The sequence below is a fragment of the Misgurnus anguillicaudatus genome, chromosome 24, assembly GCF_027580225.2.
Source record: "Misgurnus anguillicaudatus chromosome 24, ASM2758022v2, whole genome shotgun sequence".
NCBI lineage: Eukaryota > Metazoa > Chordata > Actinopteri > Cypriniformes > Cobitidae > Misgurnus > Misgurnus anguillicaudatus.
Window position 1 is genome coordinate 18,754,513 of NC_073360.2, and position 25,501 is coordinate 18,780,013.

General features: G+C 38.9%; 2 protein-coding genes across 2 annotated transcripts; one reads left to right on the forward strand and one right to left on the reverse strand.

The window, feature by feature from the left end:
• Positions 1–716: 716 nt before the first annotated feature.
• On the reverse strand, positions 717–13,903 carry LOC129437945 (alpha-2-macroglobulin-like protein 1). The gene is given in 34 exon segments (XM_073862537.1): positions 717–839; positions 917–1,022; positions 1,091–1,168; positions 1,252–1,339; positions 1,445–1,569; positions 1,656–1,868; positions 1,960–2,153; positions 2,296–2,458; positions 2,540–2,614; positions 2,690–2,846; positions 2,926–3,001; positions 3,099–3,275; positions 4,588–4,713; positions 4,816–4,867; positions 4,947–5,065; positions 5,143–5,269; positions 5,336–5,561; positions 5,757–5,904; positions 6,107–6,200; positions 6,328–6,489; positions 6,579–6,728; positions 6,803–7,015; positions 7,089–7,319; positions 10,049–10,219; positions 10,304–10,413; positions 10,522–10,642; positions 10,722–10,836; positions 10,915–10,999; positions 11,088–11,253; positions 11,344–11,364; positions 11,581–11,633; positions 11,736–11,892; positions 11,972–12,152; positions 13,676–13,903. Coding segments are annotated over 34 exon segments (4,398 nt in total). The 5' UTR covers positions 13,756–13,903; the 3' UTR covers positions 717–801.
• Positions 13,904–14,178: 275 nt separating this feature from the next.
• On the forward strand, positions 14,179–24,668 carry LOC129437946 (alpha-2-macroglobulin). Its single transcript, XM_073862538.1, has 35 exons — positions 14,179–14,328; positions 14,441–14,584; positions 15,484–15,667; positions 15,745–15,901; positions 15,988–16,040; positions 16,285–16,305; positions 16,393–16,558; positions 16,803–16,887; positions 16,962–17,076; positions 17,156–17,276; positions 17,367–17,476; positions 17,560–17,730; positions 18,278–18,508; positions 18,586–18,798; positions 18,875–19,024; positions 19,110–19,235; positions 19,337–19,427; positions 19,621–19,762; positions 21,035–21,260; positions 21,341–21,467; positions 21,539–21,657; positions 21,735–21,786; positions 21,879–21,962; positions 22,145–22,321; positions 22,412–22,487; positions 22,566–22,722; positions 22,798–22,872; positions 22,954–23,116; positions 23,222–23,415; positions 23,509–23,721; positions 23,805–23,929; positions 24,026–24,122; positions 24,191–24,274; positions 24,343–24,448; positions 24,527–24,668. Exons 2-35 carry the CDS (start codon positions 14,505–14,507, stop codon positions 24,565–24,567), a joined length of 4,332 nt encoding a protein of 1,443 aa, XP_073718639.1. The 5' UTR covers positions 14,179–14,328; positions 14,441–14,504; the 3' UTR covers positions 24,568–24,668.
• Positions 24,669–25,501: the final 833 nt, after the last annotated feature.

Consider the following 25,501-nt stretch of genomic DNA (forward strand, 5'->3'; position numbering starts at 1 on the left):
TCACAAAAATTTAATTATCTCTGCTTTTTGCTCAAAATGTGGTGTGTTTGCAGAAACCTACCCATATTCAAAAGCTGATTACAAAAGAACTGCTATGATTTGACTGCTTTTTTTGTTTGAAAGCAGAGGGTCTGTTCTTTCATTTTGTATATTTATATATGAAGAACATTTTCTGGAAGGCATTAAACTTTTGTGAAAATCATGAAAAGCACTGGCTGGTAACTTTAAAAAACGCTGGCGGTGAAAGAGTTAAAAAGGACTTAATATAACTAGCTTACACTTTTAAGTTATAGACCCATTACTAATAAATAGCAAGAAGTGTTATAAAAATAAGTTACTAGTTACTGAACACAGTGCAAGAGACAGACCAGAGTGGTATAAGAAACTAGTGATGACACTTTATGTTTGACTACTGTAACTTAAACTTTGTAATCCTGTGCTACAGTGGTTACTGGCCTCCAATTTTAGTTTTGATGAAGTGCCTTTATATTGTAAAACACTAGTAGAACGTTGGTATACCCATAAATCAAACTTAAATCTGAAGTGATTAACATTCAGAAGTGTATAAATTCTTTAATTTTTATCTCCACCGTACGTCCACATGTGCAAATATAGCTTTAGGTTAACTGGTACCTTGAATTCAAAAGCATTTTGGAACAATTTGATTTTGCAAAATAAAAATCTAACCACGTTCACAAATGCACTACAGAAACAAATTGATTTTAAAAAGTTTATTCGCAACAGGATGAAAAGCTCTGCACTCAGAACTTAAGCATTAACGGTCCTGAAGGTGGACACTCATTAACACGGGGAGGAGTATGGGGTCTCAGATTGGTCACCTTAAAGAGAGAAAGCCACACATTAATTCAGAAAAAAAAACTAATGCACCAAAGACTGAAATCTGACAAATCATTACTTGTTCGATAGTAATCGTAGACTTTGACCACAGCTGGCTTGAGACTTCTCTCTGCATAAAGTTGTTTCATTTGGAGCTTATAACTCATTGGAGTGTTTTTTGGAACCTGGAATAGACAAATAAACTGAAGCACAAATATGAATGCCGAAAACTACACAACTGATGTTCACTTACCTCCTTCAAATACACTAGGACACGATCATCTACCAAATCAACCCGTTCCACAAGTGGTGCATATGCATTGGGTGGGGTACCAAGCTGTGTACAAAAACAGACATTAAAACAAGCTAAACTTTGCTTGATCGTCTGAAGAAATTTATAAAAACATCTGCAAAACCAAGCATTGTAGTGTCTGCTGTACAGCCTGATAGGAGTTTAATATCTACTATGACCATGTTAGTGCTTGCCTGTGGCCCATTGTATCTGCAAGAATAAAGTTTAAATCACGTTACTGTGGAAAACAGTTCTTGGCATGTTCCTCTTATAGGAAAGAAAAACTATGATCAATGACAAGTCTAAACCTCTTACTTAACAGTGAAGTTCATAATGAGATTTGGACCAGATGACACAGAACAATCTCCTGTAAGTTTAACATCAACGCTCAGCGTTTTGCTAATTGGAGGAGGTGTTGGGATGTTGTAAAACAAGTTGATCTGTAAACAAAGTACAGAAAAGAGACATCAAAAAAATGGGTACAAGCCAAAAATCAGGGTAAAATAAACTGGTATACAGTACGAACCTGCACAGAAACGCAGATTGAGCCAGTTACCCTAATAGTATATCTACCGGGAACATATAACAGTTTCTTCTCCTGATACAGTAACTTGTTGTTCTGATTAACATCAAAGCTGAGAGATTCTCCTATTGACTGAACCGTCACTGTACTGAAACCATCAGAGGTGAACACATTGGTGGCGTACAAAGACAAAGCCTGAAGAGCCACAACCGTGTCCTGATAACATAACATGGAAATACATTGTGGGTGAAAACAAGGCAGGTTTACTAATGTTACTTGTTCTTGTAGTAATAGTTATGCGAGTAACCTGTGTAGATGAGAATCCTCCATAGGCGTTCTGCTGCTTGACAAGCCAGTTGACGATCCTGTTAGCATAACCCAACTGAGCTGTAGTGACTGAATCTGATGTGAGAACAGCTAGCAGAACATATGAGCTGATCTCCACTGATAAAGAACCAGAATCATCAACAGATCCAGTCTGAGACCAGTGAAGCTGAGACCCTTTAGGACCAGAGAGATGTCGTGATACACATTTTTTTATCCAAACACATCACTCACACCACAACTCAAAACAAACAGAAACAAGACGGCAAAAACACAACCTAAAAGAAACTGTAAGTTTTGTTTAGGAAACAATTCTTACCATCTGAAATAGAAAGAGCATCCAGCGCATTTAAAAGTTTCTTTAGGGTGTCCACGTCTTTTGCCAGACTGAAAGTGTAGGCAAGCAGAGCATTGCTGTAAGTGTTACTGAAACTCCCGATGACTGACTTTAAGCAGGACAAAGCTTTAGTGACTGCAGGATCCTGAAACACAAACAGATAGACAGCAGATGTGAGTGTCATTCATCTAATAGTTTATATTATGATCTCTGTTGATGTACTTACTGTGACTGGAGTTTCCAGTTCAAGTAATGATGCAGCGATGTAAGCAGTCATGGTTATATTATCACTTACTCCACCCTGTAAGGCATAAACAATTTTACTGACATATGCCTAGTAAAATAATATTGTTACGGTACGCTAGGAACAACAAACCTTCATTCCATTATGGTAGAGTCGACCCTGCTGGATAAAACAGCCATCGGGACCCTGCTTGCTTATTAACCAATCCTTTGCACTCTGAATAACATTTGGATCAATGAAGATGAATTTCTGAGCTTTGCCAAAAGACCTCATAACAAAAGCAGTCAACCTTAAAAAGGGTGGAAAACAGAAAATCTTGAGATCTTTTACATTCTGCAAATATGGCATTTGTTGATCAAGATACTCACCATGTATTCCCATCACCATAACCAAATGTGCTGAATGAACCATCAGCACTCCTGTAGTTCAGCTGTCTTTGGTATCCTGTTTAGTTGAACACACAGGGAGCATCAAGAAAACCATTTAATTGACAAGTTGATAAAGACCACCTGTAATAAGACCTATTGAAGTACAACATTACCACTCTTCAGAAAGTCTGTGGCTCGCTCTCGAATGGCTGAAGTGAGTTGCTGTGTGCCATCCAGATACTGTAGGATGTAAATATCAGGAGACAGCACAGCAATGTTTTGTTCTCCACAGCCGTACGGCATCTTTAGCAGCCCATCAAGATTCTGCAGTGCACGACCCAATACATCTCCTACAGGAGCCAAATGTTAGTTTCACATATCACTTCATGTACCCAAGTGTACCTAAAATAAAGTATACAGGCTTAATATACAGGCTTGTGGCTCTGTTATTTTATTAATTACCCACTTATATTCACTGTTCTTTTTTATAAATCTAGTATTTGTATTAAATCTATATTCATCGAGTTGAATTGAGAAGAGTATAAAAACCGTTCTGAGAATTGGAATCGAAAAACGAACCGAGAATCGAAATCGGATCGATTTGATAGCCTGCGAATCGAAATCGAATTGATACCCAACCCTAGTTAGTAGCATAATATTTAATCATGTTGTATATGTTTTGTTGCTAAATTAGTATACTAGCATTTAAACATACGTTAGTTTCTTAATGTTTAATTGGATGCATCGCAATAATCTGTGTTAGATGGTATTTGGGTTATTGCTGAGGTAATATCGCCGTCTAGCGGCCATTCGTGAATATTTCACCTTGTGCTACGCGTTTCATTTTACTGCTTGTTGCATTAAGCACGATTTATAGTCGTGTGTAAGCTCTACGCCGTAGCTACGCAGTAGGTTATCCGTAGCCTGTGCGTAGCTTGACGCGCACCTCGCAAATTTTTTAACAGCGCGTCAGATCTACGCGGACCGCAAGCACTGTGATCGGTCCACCAGAACCCCTTCAGTCAGGTAAAAAAAACTGTCTCATAAGTATTTCCGTTTGCGACAGTGAAAAAGAGCCAAGTTGAGAAAGGACTTAACTCAAACTGCAACAAAAGTCGCTGTTTATTTACTTCATCGCTGTTTATATCATTGCTGGTCTTCTCAAATCATACACAAGTTGCGGTTTCTTCTTTGTTTGTGGGTTAACTTGCCAAGCTGCTTCTTTGACGGTCGCGCTGCTACTGTGGTTACAGCCTACCAGCGGTCTGCACGTGTTTGCACGTCGACACGGACCACGACGCAAAAGTATAAATGAAAACCGACGCGGAACCTACAAATCCTGGCTATGCCGTAGGACCTACGCACAACTATAACGAGCCCTTAAATGTATACTTTAGTGTATTACTTGTAAATTTATGTTAAATGCATCTATTATTTGTTGTATTTCAGAAACAACACAGAAAAGAATGTAAATGACTGAACATGATATTCAAGTGGATTTTGCTAAAATAAGGAACTTTGAGCTGTAGATGTCGTGGACAATCTATTATTGCATCACACTATAACCTTCTAATCAAGGTTGAGGACAAGTGTTGACACATCAGCATCTCACACACATACATCTAGAACAGAAACATTGCAGTTTAACAAGCAAAGTCTCACCAAGGACAGAGACAGAAGCTCTCGATGACCCCTTAATCACATTTAAAGGATATGCCAGCGATACATCTTCTGAAAGTCGTCTTGCATCTTCTGAAAATCGCCTTCCATTTTCTGGCAATCTTCTTCCTATGAAAGAATTAATAACCAAACATAACATAAGCACAAAAAACAAGGTGAGACCTAAACTAATCACTAAAGTAAAAAAATAAAGTTAAGTGCAAGACGAACCACGTGGACATAACAGCCAACTGTAGGTCGTCGTCCTTTTAACTCCTTCAGCCTTAAAACAAACACACATTACTTACAAAAACTTATCACTGGGAAAACATCACCACAATTAAAAATGTGTTGAGTCTGACCAAAACAAGTAGACTTCGAGTGACTATGTCAACACGTCCTCTCTCTGGCACGCTAGCAACCACATTGTTACACACAGCCTGAGAAACTGCCTGCGCACTGAAGGTCACATTCAGAACTCCTGTAGTACAACACAGACTAGGTGTTACGCTTTATATACACACACAAAAAGACAAACATGACGTCAATTAAACTGACCAAGAACAAATGGAGTAAAAACCCATGAAAAAGTCTTCCTCCCATTGGCACACACGCACGCCGAATACGGAGAAACAGTTATGGGGATGAGGGAGAAGTTCGATGACGGTGCAGGAGTTACTTGAACCTGCCCATGAAAGAGGATTAGTTCAGAGTTGATGACTAAAAGGCAAGATGTTCACAGAAATCTCACCATGATACACTTGGACAGATAGCTGAAGACAGTGGCCTTCAATTCAAAGATCTCCCCACGGATGATGGAGTAAGGCAGAGAAAGCTCCAGGAAGAAGGGCTGGAAAACTGTCAGCTGAGCAGGAGGAGCCAAACCCAAACCTTTGGAGGACAGACAGAAGGCATCCGTCTCCCAAGTGGTAATAGTGTCAGGAACCTTGACAGGAACCTGTGTTGATCCAGAGTCCCTGTGGATAAAGCAGATTATAGCTTGCTAACGCTTCAGCACCAGTTACTTGGCCTCTGCAAATCCTACCTCTTGTACACCATGTCAACTATAAGCAGAGAGGTCAGAAGATCACAGAGTGAACCACACATCATTGTCCCAGGAAAAATTATAACCAGGCTGTTGCCTGTAAAGCGAAAAGAGGATGTTTACGAACCCCACATCAGTAAGTTGCCAGATCCAAGTTTCTGGGAAGACTGTTCGAACAGTCACCTCAAAAGAGGAACTGACTTCAGGCTAGCCCGCAACTTCTACTAGTTGTGCAGCCATCGCAACAACTCCAGGTTCACGGCGAAGATAGAGCACTAAACAAACAGAAAAGATATGAACACCTAAAAGCAAACATTGTGCAATAATAACTAAATGACACCCCTGAAGCCACTGTCAAATTTGACATGTACAACATTACTGAACATGTACACAGTCTAATCAAACAAGTCCACCAAGAGGATTGCATTATACATTTTCTAAGATCAATTAAATAAGCAGCATAACTGCATTCAGTACCATCATAGAAGTTGCCATAATAACTGCGGCCTCTATATGTCAGACACTTAGGTTCTTTTACAGGCAGATTTGAAGAAATCCTCAACCCCACATTCTGTTAAACAGAAAGTCCAAGCAAGTAAGTTACAAGGCAGATATTATGCACACGCTCAAGAAAACTTGACTGAAGTCCATTTTAAAAACTCCCACTTTACAAAGCACACTCATGAATAGATGGTTACCTTAAAAGTCATATAAGCGCCGTCTGTTGGTACAACCCTGTCTGTTGGTACAATTCTGTTTGTTGGCACAGCTCGACGAGGTCGCACTGGTAAACACTCCTGTTCATCTTCATCATCATATGGATAATCTGAAGCTGACTGCACGGGCAGCAGACCGAAGATCTGTGGTTGTGGAGACCAGATGGAGTTAAACCACAAACACCCTACAGGTTCTGTCAAACTTAATTCTGATCTAAGAGATAAATGGACACCTTATCAGCATCCAGACGTTTTCCTGGTTCCAAGATGAGAACACTTTGATCTACAGCACTGAGAGCACACAGTGAACCAGGCTGAGCTGACAGCTGTATTGTGTTTGCCTCACCTGGAACCGCTGTAGCAGGAGAAAACTGAAGAGACACCTGAGACAACACCACAACAAGTCAGGTTGCAGCTTTATTTGCAAGTGTTAAAAAGGAAAAGGTTGCACATATACCTTGTTTTTAAAGCACTTTTCAACATCAAAATTTGCACTGCCTGCAACTACATTGTCACTGGGCAGAACACAGTACGCAAGTATCTGCACTGCTGGAGTCAGATCTGCTCCAACGGTCAATTTGAATGACACTGTGCCACTTGCTGCTCCATCTGAAGTCCTCACCCTAACCTTATCAAATCCATGCTGAACAATCACACCTCTGGACAAGACCTGAAACAAACAACCAATGAGTGCAGCCAAGAGACCAGAAGAAGAATCATGTACTGTAATATTTTGTACTTACCATATGGACAATTTGAGTGCTCAAGGGGCTAGCAGTCTCTCCAACAAAGTAATATTTAATGGTTACAGTAACCTCAGCATCACACTTTAATGGTTGCTCAATCTTGTCTATAGTCAGCTCACTGTTTGTTGGGTTATATGGGGTGGCAGGTTGGAGAAGTCGAACAGATTTCTCATCATTTGTAAAGTAAGGAATTTTATAGGTAGAACGCACTTCTGGAATTACACTTGCCTAGAAAACAATAATGGAATTAATTTCCTGTACAAAAAACTGGACTATGCAATATACCAGGGGTCGGCAACAGCAATATTTTATGGCACGCTGGATTATTTTGGAAGTTCGTTTTTTAATCAGACCATTTTTATTTTACAATAACAGTTTACAAATATGGCGCCTATCATTCCTTCATTCCTTTTTTCAAATGAAAACCAAAATGAAAATAAAGAAAAACGACTTTTTTATTTCAGTTCAGGAAAAAATAAACAAAATGGGCCTAACAACTCGTTTTTGGAAAAAAAAAAGAAACGGGTTAAGACAAAATTTTATTTAACACCTTAGCAGACATATACCCATGAAATAATTTTAAACAGATCAGGTACTATTGTGGTAACAGATTACAGCCGTTTTAATAAGGGTTTGAATAGCAACCATGCTCTCCTGCAAGTCTCATTCGCTTACAGTCTGACCTTTGAACTTTTTTCATTATAATTTATTCGGTTATAACACACTGATAAACAATATTTGCTAGGGATGGACAGATAGGATTTTTTGGGCCGATACCGATTTAAACACTTCTATACAATACTATACAGTTGGTCTATTAGCTAGTTTATTTCTGCAACAAATAATTTTTACTGAACATGGATTGGATCTAATTAACACTCAACTGACCAACAAAATGAGAGGCACAAATTAAGCTAAAACAAACATAAGACAACATGACAGCCTTTAAAGGTGGTTTTTGCTATTCAACATTCTTTTTTTATACATAATGGATTTCTTTAATAAACAAATAATGCCAGTGCTATTGCTTTAAACAGAGTATAAATATTGCCACTTCCAAAAAAGTTGGACTTCTTTTCCCCCACTTAAGTGCAGTCACTTTCTTTTATTGTCTTAAGCCCGGAACACGGCACGATTTTTGTCCTCTTATAAGATCATTACCTTATCACACTGTGCGACCGTCAAAGAAGCATGTATCGTTTAAACTCAGGTACGAGAGGCATGCAGACTGCACGATGATGACACGGAAGCTTTGGCGGCTGCGTCACACGTTGCGCAACGTCACCAGCATGCGCTCATGGTAAACAAATACCGGTGTGCAGGTCGTAGCAGCAAACACACTGTGCGGTGATCATGCCGAATTTTTGAATTTTTGAAACTATCGTAGGCTATCTTTGGACGCAAGACCGGAAAAACGGTCGCCTTTGAACCTCCCTCACTGTACGACATAGGACCACCGATGGAGAGCCACGATCACAGAAACCGCGACGATAGTTTCACGATGGCAATCTTTCGTCTGGGACAGCCAATTATCGTGCAGTATATCCCGGCCTTAAGACATTTGAGCCAGCTCAACAAAGGTTTTCTGTCGGTGCTTAAGTATAGTGCACACCAGAACATTTAATCATTTTAATTGAACAACAGACATGCAATTCATTGCCTTAGTGCAGTTAATTAATAAACAATCGGTATCGGCCTCTCTCATGCTATTGCCGATGGTTTCAAAATCATCAAAAATTGGCCGATAATTATCGGAGGCCGATACATCGGTGAATCACTAATATTTGCACTAAATGCTGCACAAAACTCTTCCACTAGCCTACTTGAGAAAAGCCGTAGCTGCACGGCGATCTCCCCACTGCATACTGTAGGAAAGTATAAAGATGGTAGCAGTCAGAACTCTAGGGTACCTATACTTTGGACAGAGCGGGTGGTCTGACTGACAATAGCCCATCTTTTGACAGCATATCCACACTTCATTCTGACCACCTGTACAGCTTTATGGAGCTGTTTGGTACTGAAACTTTAAGCCAACAACAGTTTTTGTGCAAGGATGTTTGAAATAGTTTGGCAGAAAATAGCCTACTTCATTTGTCAGTAGGGCAATATGGTTTCTGTTTATGTTGGTTAGATATTTGAGTGATAGGCTCTGTCCTATTTAATTTATGTTATTTATATTTCATTATTTTTTTCTGTGACATTTTTTCTCTGCTGACAGTACAATCAATGTTAAAATAATATTTATATTGGCACAAACACTTTTTGTATCGCATAATCTCTCTCTTTCAGTTAGAGACATTTGAATTTGAGATTCTGGAAACGAGATTTAGGTTTTGCGGACCCGTCAGGTCGGGAAATAAAGCGGGTGAAGCGTGTGTCCTGAATAAATTATATTTAAAAAGGGAATAAAGTTCAAAAGCCGGACTGTAAGAGACTTTCGTGAGAGCATAAATGCCTGTAATATGTTATCACTATAGTACTTGATCTGCTTAAAATGATTTCACTGATATATGCCTATAAAGGTGTTCAATTAAAACAAATTTTTGATCTCTGCACACAATCAGAAAACCAGTCTTTATTTTTTTCTCATTTTAGTTCAGGAATAAATAAATGGAAAAACAAGTCGTTTTTTTGTTTTTAATATGAAAAAAAAACACGATTGAACGAATGATACACGGACCTATCATATTCCATGATTATAGGCCTATTGCAGGCGCAAACAGACAAAGAAACAGCAGAACCACCATGTTTTTAGCTATTTTTAATGTCGCCTTTCGTCTTTAAATAGGAAATAAAACAATGTTGCTTGACAAAAGATCAGATAGTCTATACTAGGCTCATTCAAAATAAGACACGTAGTGTGTCATCAGTAGCTGGCCCGCCATCTACTGGCTAAAAAAAAATATTGGCCCGCAGCCAAAGTTACTTGCCAACCCCTGCAATATACCATACTGTACCATCAGATCCAGATCGCTGTTGGGAAGACCAGTAGTATCAAGAGAGAAGGTAGCCAGTCCACTACGGTCTGTAGTGAGGTTCTTCAGCAGTTTTGATGACCAACTTGGACCTTGCAACAGATAGCATTCTTTGTTATAGACTGGTGTCCCATTCAAATAAGTAACCTGGATCTGTGGGGAAAACATGAGGATTAAAAACTGCTATTCACAGAATCTCATTTAACAGAAAGACTGGAATCGTGAAATTGGACTTACCTTTCCTTCCAGGACTGATCCTGGTTGAAATACCTCAGGAAGCTCAACAAATGTGACTTTTCCAATTTCATACGTCAGTGATACAGTTTGAGATTGTGTCATTACTATGTCTGGGGAAAACAATACCATGACCAGATTATGGTTAACACACACCCACACATGAAGAAAAACTCAAGACACAAGACAATTCTTAAAAGGATGTCAATGTAACAGCTCACCAGTTCCCTCCTCTGTAAGATTTGCTTGAATTACAAGCAAATCTTGCAGGTAATTTTCAAATCTGACGTTCAAAAAGGCAGATGTGTTGAAGACAAAGGAGGCACAACCAGTATTATTCATCTAAAGACAAAGAGTACACTGTAGTTGTATCAAACAAACAAACAAACCTAAAAATTGACTAAAATACAGAATGTCACACCTCAGTGGTTTTGTTCAAACAGGTACGAACCGCACCAGGAGTAGTAACATACTCAAAAGGATCACGGCATACTTGCACCCATGCTTTACCAGGTACAGGTTGGTTGTATGTGTAGCTGAGAAATGGTGCAAGTTATTGTTAGTTGAGAAGCAGACTACAGCATTGCAAGTAGAAAACAATACAAGTCACTCACTTCCCACAAACATCTATTTCCAGTCCTTCATCACCAACACTCTGTGTCTGTACAACGTTTATGCTGACATCAAACTTGGGGAGAACTAGGAGGTAGTAATAAAGTTAGGAGAGAGAAAATACTGTAAACACTGAATGCATCTTAAAAAAGGTATGCACAGTACATTGACTTACCATACTTCTTTACTTCAAAATTCTGCATGAACATCCTGTCACCAATGTAAGCTCTCAGTGTGTATCTGCCTTGTTGGGCCTCAGGGTTCAAGTCATGAGAAAGCTGCAATATCCACCTCACGGAGGACACTGAGGTCCACTGACCAATCCTGTTGCCCTGACTGTCCTATTAAGTTACAAATAAATGCAAATAAAACAATAAGTTATGAATGAAAGCTATTATGGTGTAACCTAATGTGCAGGAGCAGTTTCTTACCTCAACCACCACCACATTATACTGTAAAAAAAGGTATAAAAAAAACTATTAAACTTTCAGAAGTTGCAATTCATTAAAATCAGCATCCAATCAATATGCAACTTAAGCCAAAAACCACAATTGTAGATCAATTTTTAAAATTTACATTCAGTAGTGCACTAAGGCATTGAAAAGGAGAACGGCATTTAATTAAATTTGTAGCAGCAAAGAATAGCCTTATGCATTTTATTCACCAACCATTTGATCAAGAGGAACAAAATTGGCATCCATTGTAATCACTCTGAATTGCACTGAAATAAAAGAGAAAACTTTAAAATGATGCCATTTAATGTTACATAAAGTGCACAATAATACATTTGCCACTTTTCAAACAGCAAGCCTTAAAAATGTACCCGTTTGTCCTGGAGTATAGATGGGTTTATCTGACTGGATAAAGGTTAAAGGAAAGTAAGGCCTGAACATGACTTTTCTTTCATCAGTCACTTGGAAAGATCTTCCCCGAACTTCAACCTTCATTTTCTGCACAGAATCTTTTTCTACACGAGGAGCCTGTTGAGAAACATTCCCTGTCATCATCCCACATAAGCCTGAATGTTTGATGTAAAGACCACACATTTTAATATCAGACCTGGAAGTTGAAACAGCGATGAAACTCTTCACTGGACCTGCTCTGCAGCAATAAAGTGCTTTGGTTACCATCCACCAACTGAACATTCATTACAAGACTCTCTCTGGGATTCAGGAGACTTGCACAGAGTTTGGATTCAGATCCTGATTGGATCACTGCAGGAAATGTCACCAGAAAACGTCTGCGGAGAATTTAAATAAAGGTTTGATTAACATGGTTAAACCTTTAAGTATTCATTACGGTACAATTACAGCCTGTAAAACAGGGAGCATGCGTCTAATATTTTGTGACCACACATATATGACCAGCGTTACCCTCATTAGGGCTGTCACGATTATGAAATTTGGCTGACGACTATTTCCCTAATAAATTGTGGCGATTAATTGCTTGTTTTAGGACTTTGATTATGACGATTAATTGTCTATTTTCACATATTGTTGTGATTATTTAATTTAAATCTTTTGCAAGGTTTACATGGCAGTAAATATTAATACACATGTTTAAAGTAATCTGATACAGTCTTGTTTATAAAGGCGCTGCAGCTCCCCCTTGTGTTTTTTAGAGAGATGTGCAATCATTGCAGTGATCTAAAATCATCACGATAAGGTCAAACAATTGCTATGAGGCGATTATTTAATCATTGTGACAGCCCTAACCCTGATGGTATTATTCTGTTTTGTTTACACAAACAAGATGCTGTAGGCCTACTTTATATAATTTGGCTGGTCCTGCAACTCATAAATTAATTTTGACAAGTCACACCTGACCATAAGAACAAAAAACATAACAGTCTACAGCTGCGAGAGTCCGCTCTATTCTGCCCCCGTATTTATGTAACTCAATAGAATCAATGATGTGAAATGACTTCGGGAAAATGTTAAACTTGATTTGGATAATTTTGCCGATTCAAATTCCCAAATGTGTCCGGTATGCTATTGTGTTAGCTGAATAAATGTAAATGTTATAAAGTATACAGACATCTAATAAGCATATCTAAATGGATAGACAAAGGAATAAAAAAAATATTCACATAGGCATAGATTAATAATAAAAGCACTGTAATGACATATATTGTGACGCTCATAGCGTTTGTTTCCATATCTTTATATAAACCTTGTGCACGCAAAAGACTGCTGGAAAACAGGCCAATCTCAACATAACACCAACTGTGATGTCACAGTTGAGATGTATGCCCCAACATGAAATTACACATTACACAGTACAAAGTTAAAATGCTAAAAACAAAGTTGTGACTGCTGAGCTAGGGTTGTAAATGGACATGTAAGGGCAAAACTTATCCAGGAACATTTTTACTAGTACATACCTTCTATGTAAATATCAAAGACCAATTTAAAAATTTAATGCATTCTTTGGCACCTTTAATTTCTGAAAGCAAGAGATCATCAGGGTAAATCAGGACCATGATTATGCTACTATAATTTATATTTGCTCCATCATGTAGCCCCAGACCTTTATGGCTTTTTATTTACCAACAAACAGATATATGTTTTGCTGTTTTTGTTTGCATAACGAAAAGCAAACCCACAAGCTCCAGAAATCGACAAAGGTTAATTCATGCGTCTGACTTGAGGCAAGTCCAAATCATCAGTGTCCAGGACCCCGGATTTTTGCATTGGACAATTAGGAATGAACTAAAACAAGTCAAAAATGCTTGTCAGAAAGGAAATGGATAAAATAACTTACGGTCCCGATGTTTGTCCATTAACACAGCACAGGACAAAAGTTAGTAAGATCTCAATCCAAAATATCCGTTTGACACCCATTTTAAAGACGAGACCTTCCAGCACGAGAGATTAAACGTTTGTTATAACTTTACAAACACCCACGTCCTGCGAAAACATTCCAACTATGATTAATCTCACCAAGCAAGCGGGAATATATATTTATATTGGCTATGTGTTGGCGCGTTAACTACTGAACACAGCTCACCATCAGAATTATATCAATATAACAAGACTGTTAACCGCTTCTTCTATATTTCACAACAGATTAATTATAGAATTATAGCGGATCAGTCTTCATTGTTCACAGGTGCGTGTGTTCGGCACTGCGCATTCGCTCCCAAAATACCGCGAGAGCGATTTGAGAAATCACACGGAGAAATCTGCTGTTGAATCGCTCTCGCGGTATTTTGATGCCATATGCTGTCCTTTCTGCGCAGCGTCTAATGATGTCGAACACATACACCTGTGAACAATGAAGGCATAATTGACGTCTTAACGTTGGTGCTACCTGCCATTAATTAAGACGAAAGCACAATTGATCCACTATTTAATGCAGCGATTTTGAATCGTAGAAGTAGTCAGCAGTCCTGTTGTATAGACAGAGTGCTTTTGGTGAGTTGGCTTTAGAGTAGTTTTTGTGCAACGTACTAAAACGATGATATTTGCTAATATAAATATTTCCGCTTACCTGGTGAGATGAATCATTATTTGAGTGTTTTTGCAGGACGCCTGTGAGTTTTTGTTTGTCTACAACAGAGGGGTTTAATCCTACTGGATGGTCTTGGAAAATGGGTGTTCGACGGATATTTTGGATTGAGCTCTTATTAACTTTTCTCCTCTGCTGTGTTAATGGACAAACATCGGGACCGTAAGTTATTTTAATTTCTTCTACCCAATTGTCAGTGCAAAATCCTTCGTCTACTGATTTGTGCCATTTCAGTCCCCTGTAGTGAAAATCAAGTTATTATTAATTATGTCTGTGGTGGTTTTAATATGCTTTAAGAGAATTCATGTGCAAATTCATTCAACACCAATTGCTGAGTATCTTATCCATAATATTAAAGTTTTCTAGAGACATCTCATTCCCACAGTTTGAAGTCACCTTGGTTTGATCTGAACTCACACTAAAATCACTCCCAGTGCGAAATCGTCTAACCTGTGAACATCCGCGCTAAAACAATTATTGCTGTAAATGCGCAGATTACGTATGCATTGTGAAACCGGACTTGGCAGTTATCTGTCAAACTACTGAAATTATCACTGATTTACCTGTACAAAAGGGTTAAATCTGGGACTAACCCTATATCTATGGTCCAAGCTGTGCAATTGAATGGAGCTGGGTTCTAATTTGCATATTCGTAAATCTGTGTATACTTAATGAGGGAATTATATTTAAGTAACTTTACAGCATGTAGGAATTATTGTCACGAAGTTTTTTTACATTTATGATGCTTAAAGTTTTTTTTTTTTTGAGTGAAAAGTTATTGACTACTGGAGTTACTCTTCTAACTTGAAAGTGGTAGTGTTGCTGTTGGCAATTACTTTACATTTTGATGCATATATATTTAACTTCTATTTGGGTAAAGTTGTTGTACTAATCTGCCTGGAGAAAACATGTGTTGTAGGACTACTGACAAACTGAATTATTAGCTGTAGGTTTATTTATACAGAGACGTAATGCCTGGTCTTAGAGCCTGTAATTGTACTGTAATGAACACTTAAGTGTTACTTTCGTGTTTGTCAAACCTCCATTTCAACTCTCTGCAGATTTTTCCTGGTGACTTTTCCTGCAGTGATCCAGTCAGGATCTCAATCCAAACTCTGTGCAAGTCTCTTGAATCCCAGAGAGAATCTTGTAATAAATATTAATCTGGTGAATGGTAACAACCAGAGCACCCCACTGCTGCAGACTCGGTCCAGTGACGAGTTTCATCGCTGCTTCAACTTCCAGGTCTGACGTTAAAATTGTGTGTTTGCATCAAACATTCAGGCTTAAGTGGGATGATGACAGAGAATGTTTCTCAACAGGCTCCTAGTGTAGAGAAAGATTCTGTGCAAACAATCAAAGTTGTGGTTCTGGGAAGATCTTTCAATGCGGCTGACGAGAAAAAAGTCATGTTCAGGCCTTACTATCCTTTAACCTTTATCCAGTCAGATAAACCCATCTATACTCCGGGACAAACAGGTGATGATTTGATGTTTGTAAGGTGGTAAACATATTACTGTGCACCCTTTTATGTAATCCTTAGTGACATTTTTAATTTTTTTCAGTGCAATTCAGGGTGATTACCATGGATGCAACTTTTGTGCCTCTTGATCAAATGGTTGGTTAAATTTTAGTGGCAATTCTTCTGTGCTACAACTTTAATTAAATGGTGTCTTTTTCAATGCCTTACATTCAGTGCACTACTGAATGTAACTTGTAGACCGAAATTGTCTGTACAAAAACTCAAACATTTACTTACATCTTTGGTTTTTGGACTGCTTTTATGGTTGCATGTTGATTGGAAGCTGACAATTTAATGAATTTGTCAAGTTTAATAGTTTCCCTTTTTTTTTTCCCCCCAGTATGATGTGGTGGTGGTGGAGGTAAGAAACTGCTCCTCTGCCCATTTGATGACCGATAATGGCGTTTGTTGTTAACTTATTATTGTTTTTGCATTTGTAACTTAATAGGACAGTCAGGGCAACAGGATTGGTCAGTGGACCTCAGTGTCCTCCGTGAGGTGGATATTGCAGCTTTCTCATGACTTGAACCCTGAGGCCCAACAAGGCACATACACGTTGAGAGCTTACATTGGTGACAGGATGTTCATGCAGAATTTTGAAGTAAAGAAATATGGTTAGTCAATGTACTGTGCATACTAGAGGGCTGCATTGGGTTTGGGCTCCTGCGAGACCCAACGCACATCTCGCAGGAGCGGGCAGTTTCACATTTGCTGTGGGAAGTCAGAAAAAAAATTGGGGGTGGATGTAAAGAAATGAGTCAACACATGAAGAAGAAAATTAAGCCAAACAGAAAATGGCACATACCTTTTGAGATGTATGTGTATTTTCTCTTTCCTAACTTTATTACTACCTCCTAGTTCTCCCCAAGTTTGATGTCAGCCTAAACGTTGCACAGACACAGAGTGTTGGTGATGGAGGACTGGAAATCGACGTTTGTGGGAAGTGAGTGACTTGTATTGTTTTCTACTTGCAATGCTGTAGTCTGCTTCTCAACTAACAATAACTTAATTTCTCAGCTACACATACAACCAACCTGTACCTGGTAAAGCATGGGTGCAAGTATGCCGTGATCCTTTTGAGTATGTTACTACTCCTGGTGTGATTCGTACCTGTTTGAACAAAACCTCTAAGGTGTGACGTTATGAGTTTCTGTAAGTTTTTAGTTTGTTTAACTTGTTTGTTACAACTACAGTGTACTCTTTGTCTTTAGATGAATAATGCTGGTTGTGCCTTCTTTGTCTTCAACACATCTGCCTTTTTGAACTTCAAATTTGAAAATGACCTGCAAGATTTACTTGTAGTTCAAGCAAATCTTACAGAGGAGGGAACTGGTGAGCTGTTACATTGACGTCCTTTTAAGAATTTTGTGTCTTGTCTTATGGAGTGTTATCCTTAATCTGGTTATGGTATTGTTTCCCCAGACATAATGATGACACAATCTCAAACTGTATCACTGACGTATGAAATTGGAAAAGTCACATTTGTTGAGCTTCCTGAGGTTTTTCAACCAGGATCAGTTATTAAAGGAAAGGTAAGTCCAATTTCATGATTCCAGTCTTTTCTGTTAATTGAATTTGTGTATAGCAGTTCTTAATCCTTATGTTTTCCCCACAGATCCAAGTTACTCATTTTAATGGGACACCAGTCTATAACAAAGCAGGCTATCTGTTGCAAGGTCCAAGTTGGTCCTCAAAACTACTGAAGAACCTCACTACAGACCGTAATGGACTGGCTGCCTTCTCTCTTGATACTACTGGTCTTCCCAACAGCGATCTGGATCTGATGGTACAGTATCTTGTGTTTACAAAATATTTTTTTAAAGTTAAGACCATACCAAAATCAGATTTTCAAAATGTTAGACCATAAACATGACAGATGTACAATTTTACAGTTTTGTTCCTAAGCATGCACTGTACATTTTAAAGTTGTACTTAAAGCGCGTACTATTTTCAATTAATCACAAATGTACTCATTCTGAAATCTAAAACATACTTGAAGTACTGCATGTGCAAGCAATAATTGGCTGATTTTGTAATTGTTATACAGTTGTGTTTGTTCCTACAGTAAAATGTGTAAATTCTGTTGTAATGACAAAGTTTGCCATTTAAGGCTCTTATTCTGCATGATTAAGAGCTTCCGAACAGTTTTCGATGCTCTTAACACCGTGCACCACAGGATAATTATTTCAACCACAAAGAAAATCAGGAATTTACCTAGGATTGTCAGAAGGGGAAGTCTGCCCAAATTCAACCCGATTATCTTTTTAGCGTGTGTGGCGGGCTTTAGTGAAACATTGATGTTGTACTGAAAACTAATTCCATTTGTTTTCTAGGCAAGTGCAACTCCAGAAGTGCGTTATGCCTATAAAACTCCTTACTTCACAAATGATGAGAAAACCGTTCGGCTTCTCCAACCTGCCACCCCAGATAACCCAACATTCAGTGAGCTGACTATAAACAAGATTGAGCAACCATTGAAGTGTGATGCTGAGGTTACTGTAACCATTAAATATTACTTTGTTGGAGAGACTCCTGTCACCTTCAGCACTCAAATTGTCTATATGGTAAGTGCAAAATATTACATTACATGATTCCTCTTCTGGGCTCTTGGCTGCACTCATTGGTTGATTGCCTTCCTTAGATCGTGTCCAGAGGTGTGATAGTTCAGCATGGATTTGCTAAAGTTGATGTGAGGACTTCAAATGGAGCAGCAAGTGGCACAGTGTCATTCAAACTGACTGTTGGAGCAGATCTGACTCCAGTAGTGCAGATACTTGCATACTGTGTTCTGCCCAGTAACAGTGTAGTTGTTGGCAGTGCAAATTTTGATGTTGAGAAGTGTTTTAAAAACAAGGTATATGTGCGACCCTTTTCTCTTTTTCTTTTTAACCTTTGCAAATAAAGCTGCAACATGACTTGTTGTGTTTCAGGTGTCTCTTCAGTTTTCTCCTGCTACAGCAGTTCCAGGTGAAGCAAACACAATACAGCTGTCAGCTCAGCCTGGTTCACTGTGTGCTCTCAGTGCTGTAGATCAAAGTGTTCTCATCTTGGAACCAGGAAAACGTCTGGATGCTGATAAGGTGTCCATTTTTCTTGGATGCAAAATAAGCTTGACAGAACCTGTAGGGTGTGTGGTTTAACTCCAACTGGTCTTGACTCTCACAGATCTTCAGTCTGCTGCCCGTGCAGTCAGTTTCAGATTATCCGTATGATGTTGTAGATGACCAGGACTGTGTACCAGTGCGAACCATTCGAGCTGTGCCAACAGACAGTGCTTACGAAACTTTCAAGGTAACATCTATTCATGAGTGTTTGTTTGGGGAAGAGGCTTGTGCTTAATGTCTGCCTTGTAACGTCTGCCTTGTAACTTGATTGGACTTCTTATTTAACAGAATGTGGGGTTGAAGGTTGCTTCAAATCTGGCTATAAGAGAACCTCAGTGTCTGAAATATAAAGGCCTCAGTTATTATCGCGATAATGGTGGTAATGTATGCTTGTTTTTCATGCATGTTGCAGTTATGTTGTGTGTTTAAATTGCTACTAGAAAAATGCAGTTTTTGCACTATCTTTGTATCTTTTTTAAAAGGTTATTTCTTTGTAAATGTGAAACTTAAGTGGCTTGAAAGTGTGCAATATTCACACCACATGTTAATTTTATTGGGTGTTTTTGTCTAAGTGCGCTATTTTATGAAACCGGAATTTCTTGCGATGGCTGCACCACAAGAAGGCTTTGGCTCTCCTGATGTCAGTTCCTCTTTTGACGTGACTGTTCGAACGGTCTTCCCAGAAACTTGGATCTGGCAACTTGCTGATGTGGGGTTCGTAAAATATCTCTTAGCTTTTGTAACGGTTAAGTACCATTAACATAAATTTAAGGCTGATTTTCCTGGGACAAGTCTTTGACACCTCAGTGGTCCTCTGACCTCTGTTGCTGCTGCTAAAACAATCTATGGACAAACTGCTTTTGTGGACTAAACTTTCATTCATATAATCTAAAGTGTCAACTATTACACTAAGCAGGGTTTTGCAGAACTTTAAAGTCCCTGGTAGCCCTTCGGGCAGGCCCTCTTTAGTTTTTTTGTAGTCCAAAATGAATTTAGCCCAAATAATTGACTGACTTTTAATGTAGAATATTGAGACACAACGTCTATCAAAACAAAACAATCAATACAAATATTTGCTTCTAACTGAAATGTCTAGCCTAAACTAAAGTTTGGATCACACACTGTTTCCAGTTACAGACTATATATTTTTTCAATCAGAAAAATGGGCTACTGTCGCTTTAAGAGCAAGATCTGCATGCCGTTACATACTGAAGCCTTTTCTGTAATTCTCTTCACTGCACATGCAATCTATATAATTTCATAGCTTGCTGTGGGAGATTACACTTTATGCAAGGATGGTAATGACTGACAGGTTGATGTTGGAAATTATGCGCAACAGATCCAGATCATCAATGACAAATCAGTACTTGTAAAGTTTAAAATCCGTGTTCCTGAACTACATGCACCATAATTACCCATCCAAATAGGAAGGAAAACGCATTTAAATGCTTATGCATTCTCCTGCAGATAAGTCAAGACGGCCCAATGGGCAGGGCAGAGATTCATTTTGGTAACCCGACTGCAAGCCACAATAGCACTGGGATGTTGGGCTAGTGATTTTGCGAGCCCTGACTGAGTTGATGTTACTGTATACACTTTACACACGTCAGATACAGGTTCTTGAATTCTTGCCTGGCTGCCAAACCTCTCTGCACATACTCATCACCACCCGTCGTTGGAATACCAGGTGTTTCCCAAAAACGACTGCTCGCAAGTTCTGTTGTTACCAAGTGTTCAATGGTAGCAATGACCGTAGTTGGCTAACAATGCTTTTGGGAAATGCACCCAAGATTGACTAATAGACCGAAAGTTCAGGCGTGGAACCATGACAACGTACATGTCTGACACTATTGTTGACATGGTCTCCGTAAATCCTGCCTCTTTTACAATTTCGACACTGTTGAACCATTTCAGTAAAATATACATTTAACAATTAATGAATTGGTGCTGAAGCATTATCAAGCTATAATCTGTTTGTTTCCACAGGGCCTCTGGAACAACACGGGTTCCTGTCAAGGTTCCTGACACCATCACCACCTGGGAGACAGATGCCTTCTGTCTGTCCTCCAAAGGTTTGGGTTTGGCTCCTCCTGCTCAGCTGACAGTTTTCCAGCCCTTCTTCCTGGAGCTTTCTCTGCCTTACTCCATCATCCGCGGCGAGGTCTTTGAATTGAAGGCCACGGTGTTCAGCTATCTGTCCAAGTGTATGATGGTGAGATTTGTAGCCATTTTTCATTTTAGTCATTTTTCATTTTAGTCATATCAACTCTGAACTAATCCTTTCATCGGCAGGTTCAAGTAACTCCTGCACCATCATCGAACTTCTCCCTCACCCCCACAACACTTTCTCCATATTCGGCATGTGTATGTGCCAATGGGAGGAAGACTTTTTCATGGGTTTTTACTCCACTTGTTCTTGGTCAGTTTAATTTGTCTTGTTTGTCTTTTTGTGTGTATATAAAGTGTAACACCTAGTCTATTGTACTACAGGAGTTCTGAATGTGACCTTCAGTGCCCAGGCAGTTTCTCAGGCTGTGTGTAACAATGTGGTTGCTAGCGTGCCAGAGAGAGGACGTGTTGACATAGTCACTCGAAGTCTACTTGTTTTGGTCAGACTCAACACTTTTAATTGTGGTGATGTTTTCCCAGTGATAAGTTTTTGTAAGTAAAGTGTGTTTGTTTTAAGGCTGAGGGAGTTAAAAGGACCACAACCTACAGTTGGCTGTTATGTCCACGGGGTTTGTCTTCCACATTTTTTTACTGAAGCGTTTAGTGTTCATGTCTCAGTTTTTTTGCTCATCTATTATGTTTGGTGTATTAACTTTCATAGGAAGAAGACTTTCAGAAGATGTATCACTGACATATCCATCAAATGTGATTAGCGGGTCATCGAGAGCTTCTGTCTCTGTCCTTGGTGAGACTTTGGACGCATTGTAGTTTCACATTTAAGCAATTACATCTAGGTTTACCCCTAGAATACTTGTCAATGGGATAAAGAATGACCTATACATTTGAACTTGCAGTTTAAACCACTTTTGTAACTTTGTGAAATGTGTGACCTGAATGAGTGACGCTAACGTTTGGCTTTTCTTGTAGGAGATGTATTGGCTCGTGCACTGCAGAATATTGATGGGCTGCTACAGATGCCATACGGCTGTGGAGAACAAAACATTGCTGTGCTGTCTCCTGATATTTACATCCTTCAGTATCTGGATGGCACAAAGCAACTCACTTCAGCCATTCGAGAGCGAGCCACAGACTTTCTGACAAGTGGTAATGTTGTACTTCAATAGGTCTTATTGCAGGTGTTTGTAAACTTGTCAATTAAATGGTTTTCCTGGCATTCCCTGTGCAACTAAACAGGGTACCAAAGACAGCTGAACTACAGGAGTGCTGATGGTTCATTCAGCACATTTGGTTATGGTGATGGAAATACATGGTGAGTATCTTGATCAACAAATGCCATATTTGCAGAATGTAAAAGATCTCAAGATTTTCTGTTTCCACCCTTTTTAAGGTTGACTGCTTTTGTTATGAGGTCTTTTGGCAAAGCTCAGAAATTCATCTTCATTGATCCACAAGTTATTCAGAGTGCAAAGGATTGGTTAATAAGCAAGCAGGGTCCAGATGACTGTTTTATCCAGCAGGGACGACTCTACCATAATGGAATGAAGGTCTGCGGTTTCTAGTGTACCGTAACAATATTATTTTACTAAGCATATGTCAGTAAAATTGTTTATGCCTTACAGGGTGGAGTGAGTGATAATATAACCATGACTGCTTACATCACTGCATCATTACTTGAACTGGAAACTCCAGTCACAGTAAGTACATCAACAGAGATCATAATATAAACTATTAGATGAATGACACTCACATCTGCTGTTTATCTGTTTGTGTTTCAGGATCCTTCGGTCACTAAAGCTTTATCCTGCTTAAAGTCCATCATTGGGAGTTTCAGAAACACTTACAGCAATGCTCTGCTTGCCTACACTTTTAGTCTGGCAAAAGACGCGGACACCCTAAAGAAACTTTTAAATGCGCTGGATGCTCTTTCTATTTCAGATGGTAAGAATTGTTTTGTAAACTGTGCAGGTTTTCTTTGGCATCACTTTTAGCTGCTTTGTATTGTAAGGGATTGTAATGTGTAATCTCTTTCTAATCATCCTAAAGGGTCTCAGCTTCACTGGTCTCAGACTGGATCTGTTGATGATTCTGGTTCTCTGTCAGTGGAGATCAGCTCATATGTTCTGCTAGCTGTTCTCACTTCAGATTCAGTCAGTACAGCTCAGTTGGGATATGCTAACAGGATCGTCAACTGGCTTGTCAAGCAGCAGAATGCCTTTGGAGGATTCTCCTCTACACAGGTTACTCAAACAGCTATTATTACTACATAAATGGGTAACTTTAGTAAACCTGCCTGGTTTCACCCACAATGCATTTCCATGTTATGTTATCAGGACACAGTTGTGGCTCTTCATGCTTTGTCTGTATATGCCACTAAAGTGTTCAGCTCTGATGGTCCGAGTACAGTGACTGTTCAGTCAACGGGAGACTCTCTTAGCTTTGATGTTAATCAGGGCAACAAGTTACTGTATCAGGAGAAGCAGCTGTCGAAAGTTCCTGGAACGTATACTGTTAGCGTAACTGGCTCAATCTGCGCCTCTGTTCAGGTTCGTACTGTATAAAAGTTTATTTTTCCTTGATTATTGTTTATACCAGTTTTTGATGTCTCTTTTCTGTACTTTGTTTACAGATCAACTTGTTTTACAACATCCCAACACCTCCTCCGATTAGCAAAACGCTGAGTGTTGACGTTAAACTTACAGGAGATTGTTTTGTGTCATCCGGTCCAAATCTCTTGATGAGCTTCACTATTAAGTAAGAGGTTTTGACTTTATATAATTTTTTTTCTATAAGAGGAACATGCTAAGAACTTTTTTTCACAGTAACGTGATTTAAACTTTATTCTTGCAGATACAATGGGCCACAGGCAAGCACCAACATGGTCATAGCAGATATTAAACTCCCATCAGGGTGTACAGCAGACACTACAATGCTTGGTTTTGCAGCTGTTTTTATAAGTTTCTTCAGATGCTCAAGCAAAGTTTAGCTTGTGTTAATGTCTGTTTTTGTACACAGCTTGGTACCCCACCCAATGCATATGCACCACTTGTGGAACGGGTTGATTTGGTAGATGATCGTGTCCTAGTGTATCTGAAGGAGGTAAGTGAACATCAGTTGTGTGGTTTTGGGCATTCATATTTGTGCTTCAGTTTATTTGTCTATTCCAGGTTCCAAAAAACACTCCAATGACTTATAAGCTCCAAATGAAACAACTTTATGCAGTGAGAAGTCTCAAGCCAGCTGTGGTCAAAGTCTACGATTACTATCGAACAAGTAATGATTTGTCAGATTTCAGTCTTTGGTGCATTAGTTTTTTTTTTCTGAATTAATGTGTGGCTTTCTCTCTTTAAGGTGACCAATCTGAGACCCCATACTCCTCCCCTTGTCCATGAGTGTTCACCTTCAGGACTGTTAAGGCTTTCAAGTTCTGAATGTTGAAATTTTCAACATTTTTCAAGTTTTCAACCTGTTGCTAATAAACTCTTAGAATCTATTTGTTACTGTGTTGTGTCTGGTGCTTTTTTTAATGAAGTGGTTCGATTTATCAGATCAAATTGTTCCAAAATGTGCCCCTGAAACTCGTGTAGGTTGGTTATGATTTCAAGTTCAATAAACTAGAAATTTTAAGTTCGTTTTTAGTCACGGTCCCTAGCGCCTCTACTTTTATCACAGTAAAGGAGCATCTTAATCCTAAGATTAGGATAAAAATGTGGCTCATCCGGCAAGACTTCATGAGAGAGTTGTATCCCTTCTAGACACAACCGTCATTGTCTTAAGGAAAATTAGCAACCGAACATGCAGTGCATTTAATGCCATTCTATACATTATCTGTTCAATTTATATCTTTGTAGAGTATCACTTCATTAATCATACACTTTGCTTTTTTTATCAGGTTAGTTCAAGTCGTTTTATTTATATAGCCCATTAAACAGCCTTAGTAATAAAAAAGAATACTACAGAGAAAAAAGATACAAAGACAAGAAATGAGAATGGAAAACAAAATTAAACAATATAATACCAGACAGAGAAAAATAATTGTACTAAGCAATAATAAGAACAGATAACTATTGATATTCGAAGGAAAACTGATGTTTTTACAAGCAATAGAGAAGGTGCTAATCTCAATGGGCAGAGCCAGGGGCGGACTGGGAACAAAATTCGGCCCTGGCAATTTTCTTGTGGAACGGCCCACAACTGGACCGACGACACCCCCCTCCCCCCACTAAAATCGCCCCACTAACCCAATGCTTTGATTTATTTAACATATTAATTTCACAGTAGGCTATAGTTAAAATTCAACCACCGCAAACTCTCTTTGCCATGAAC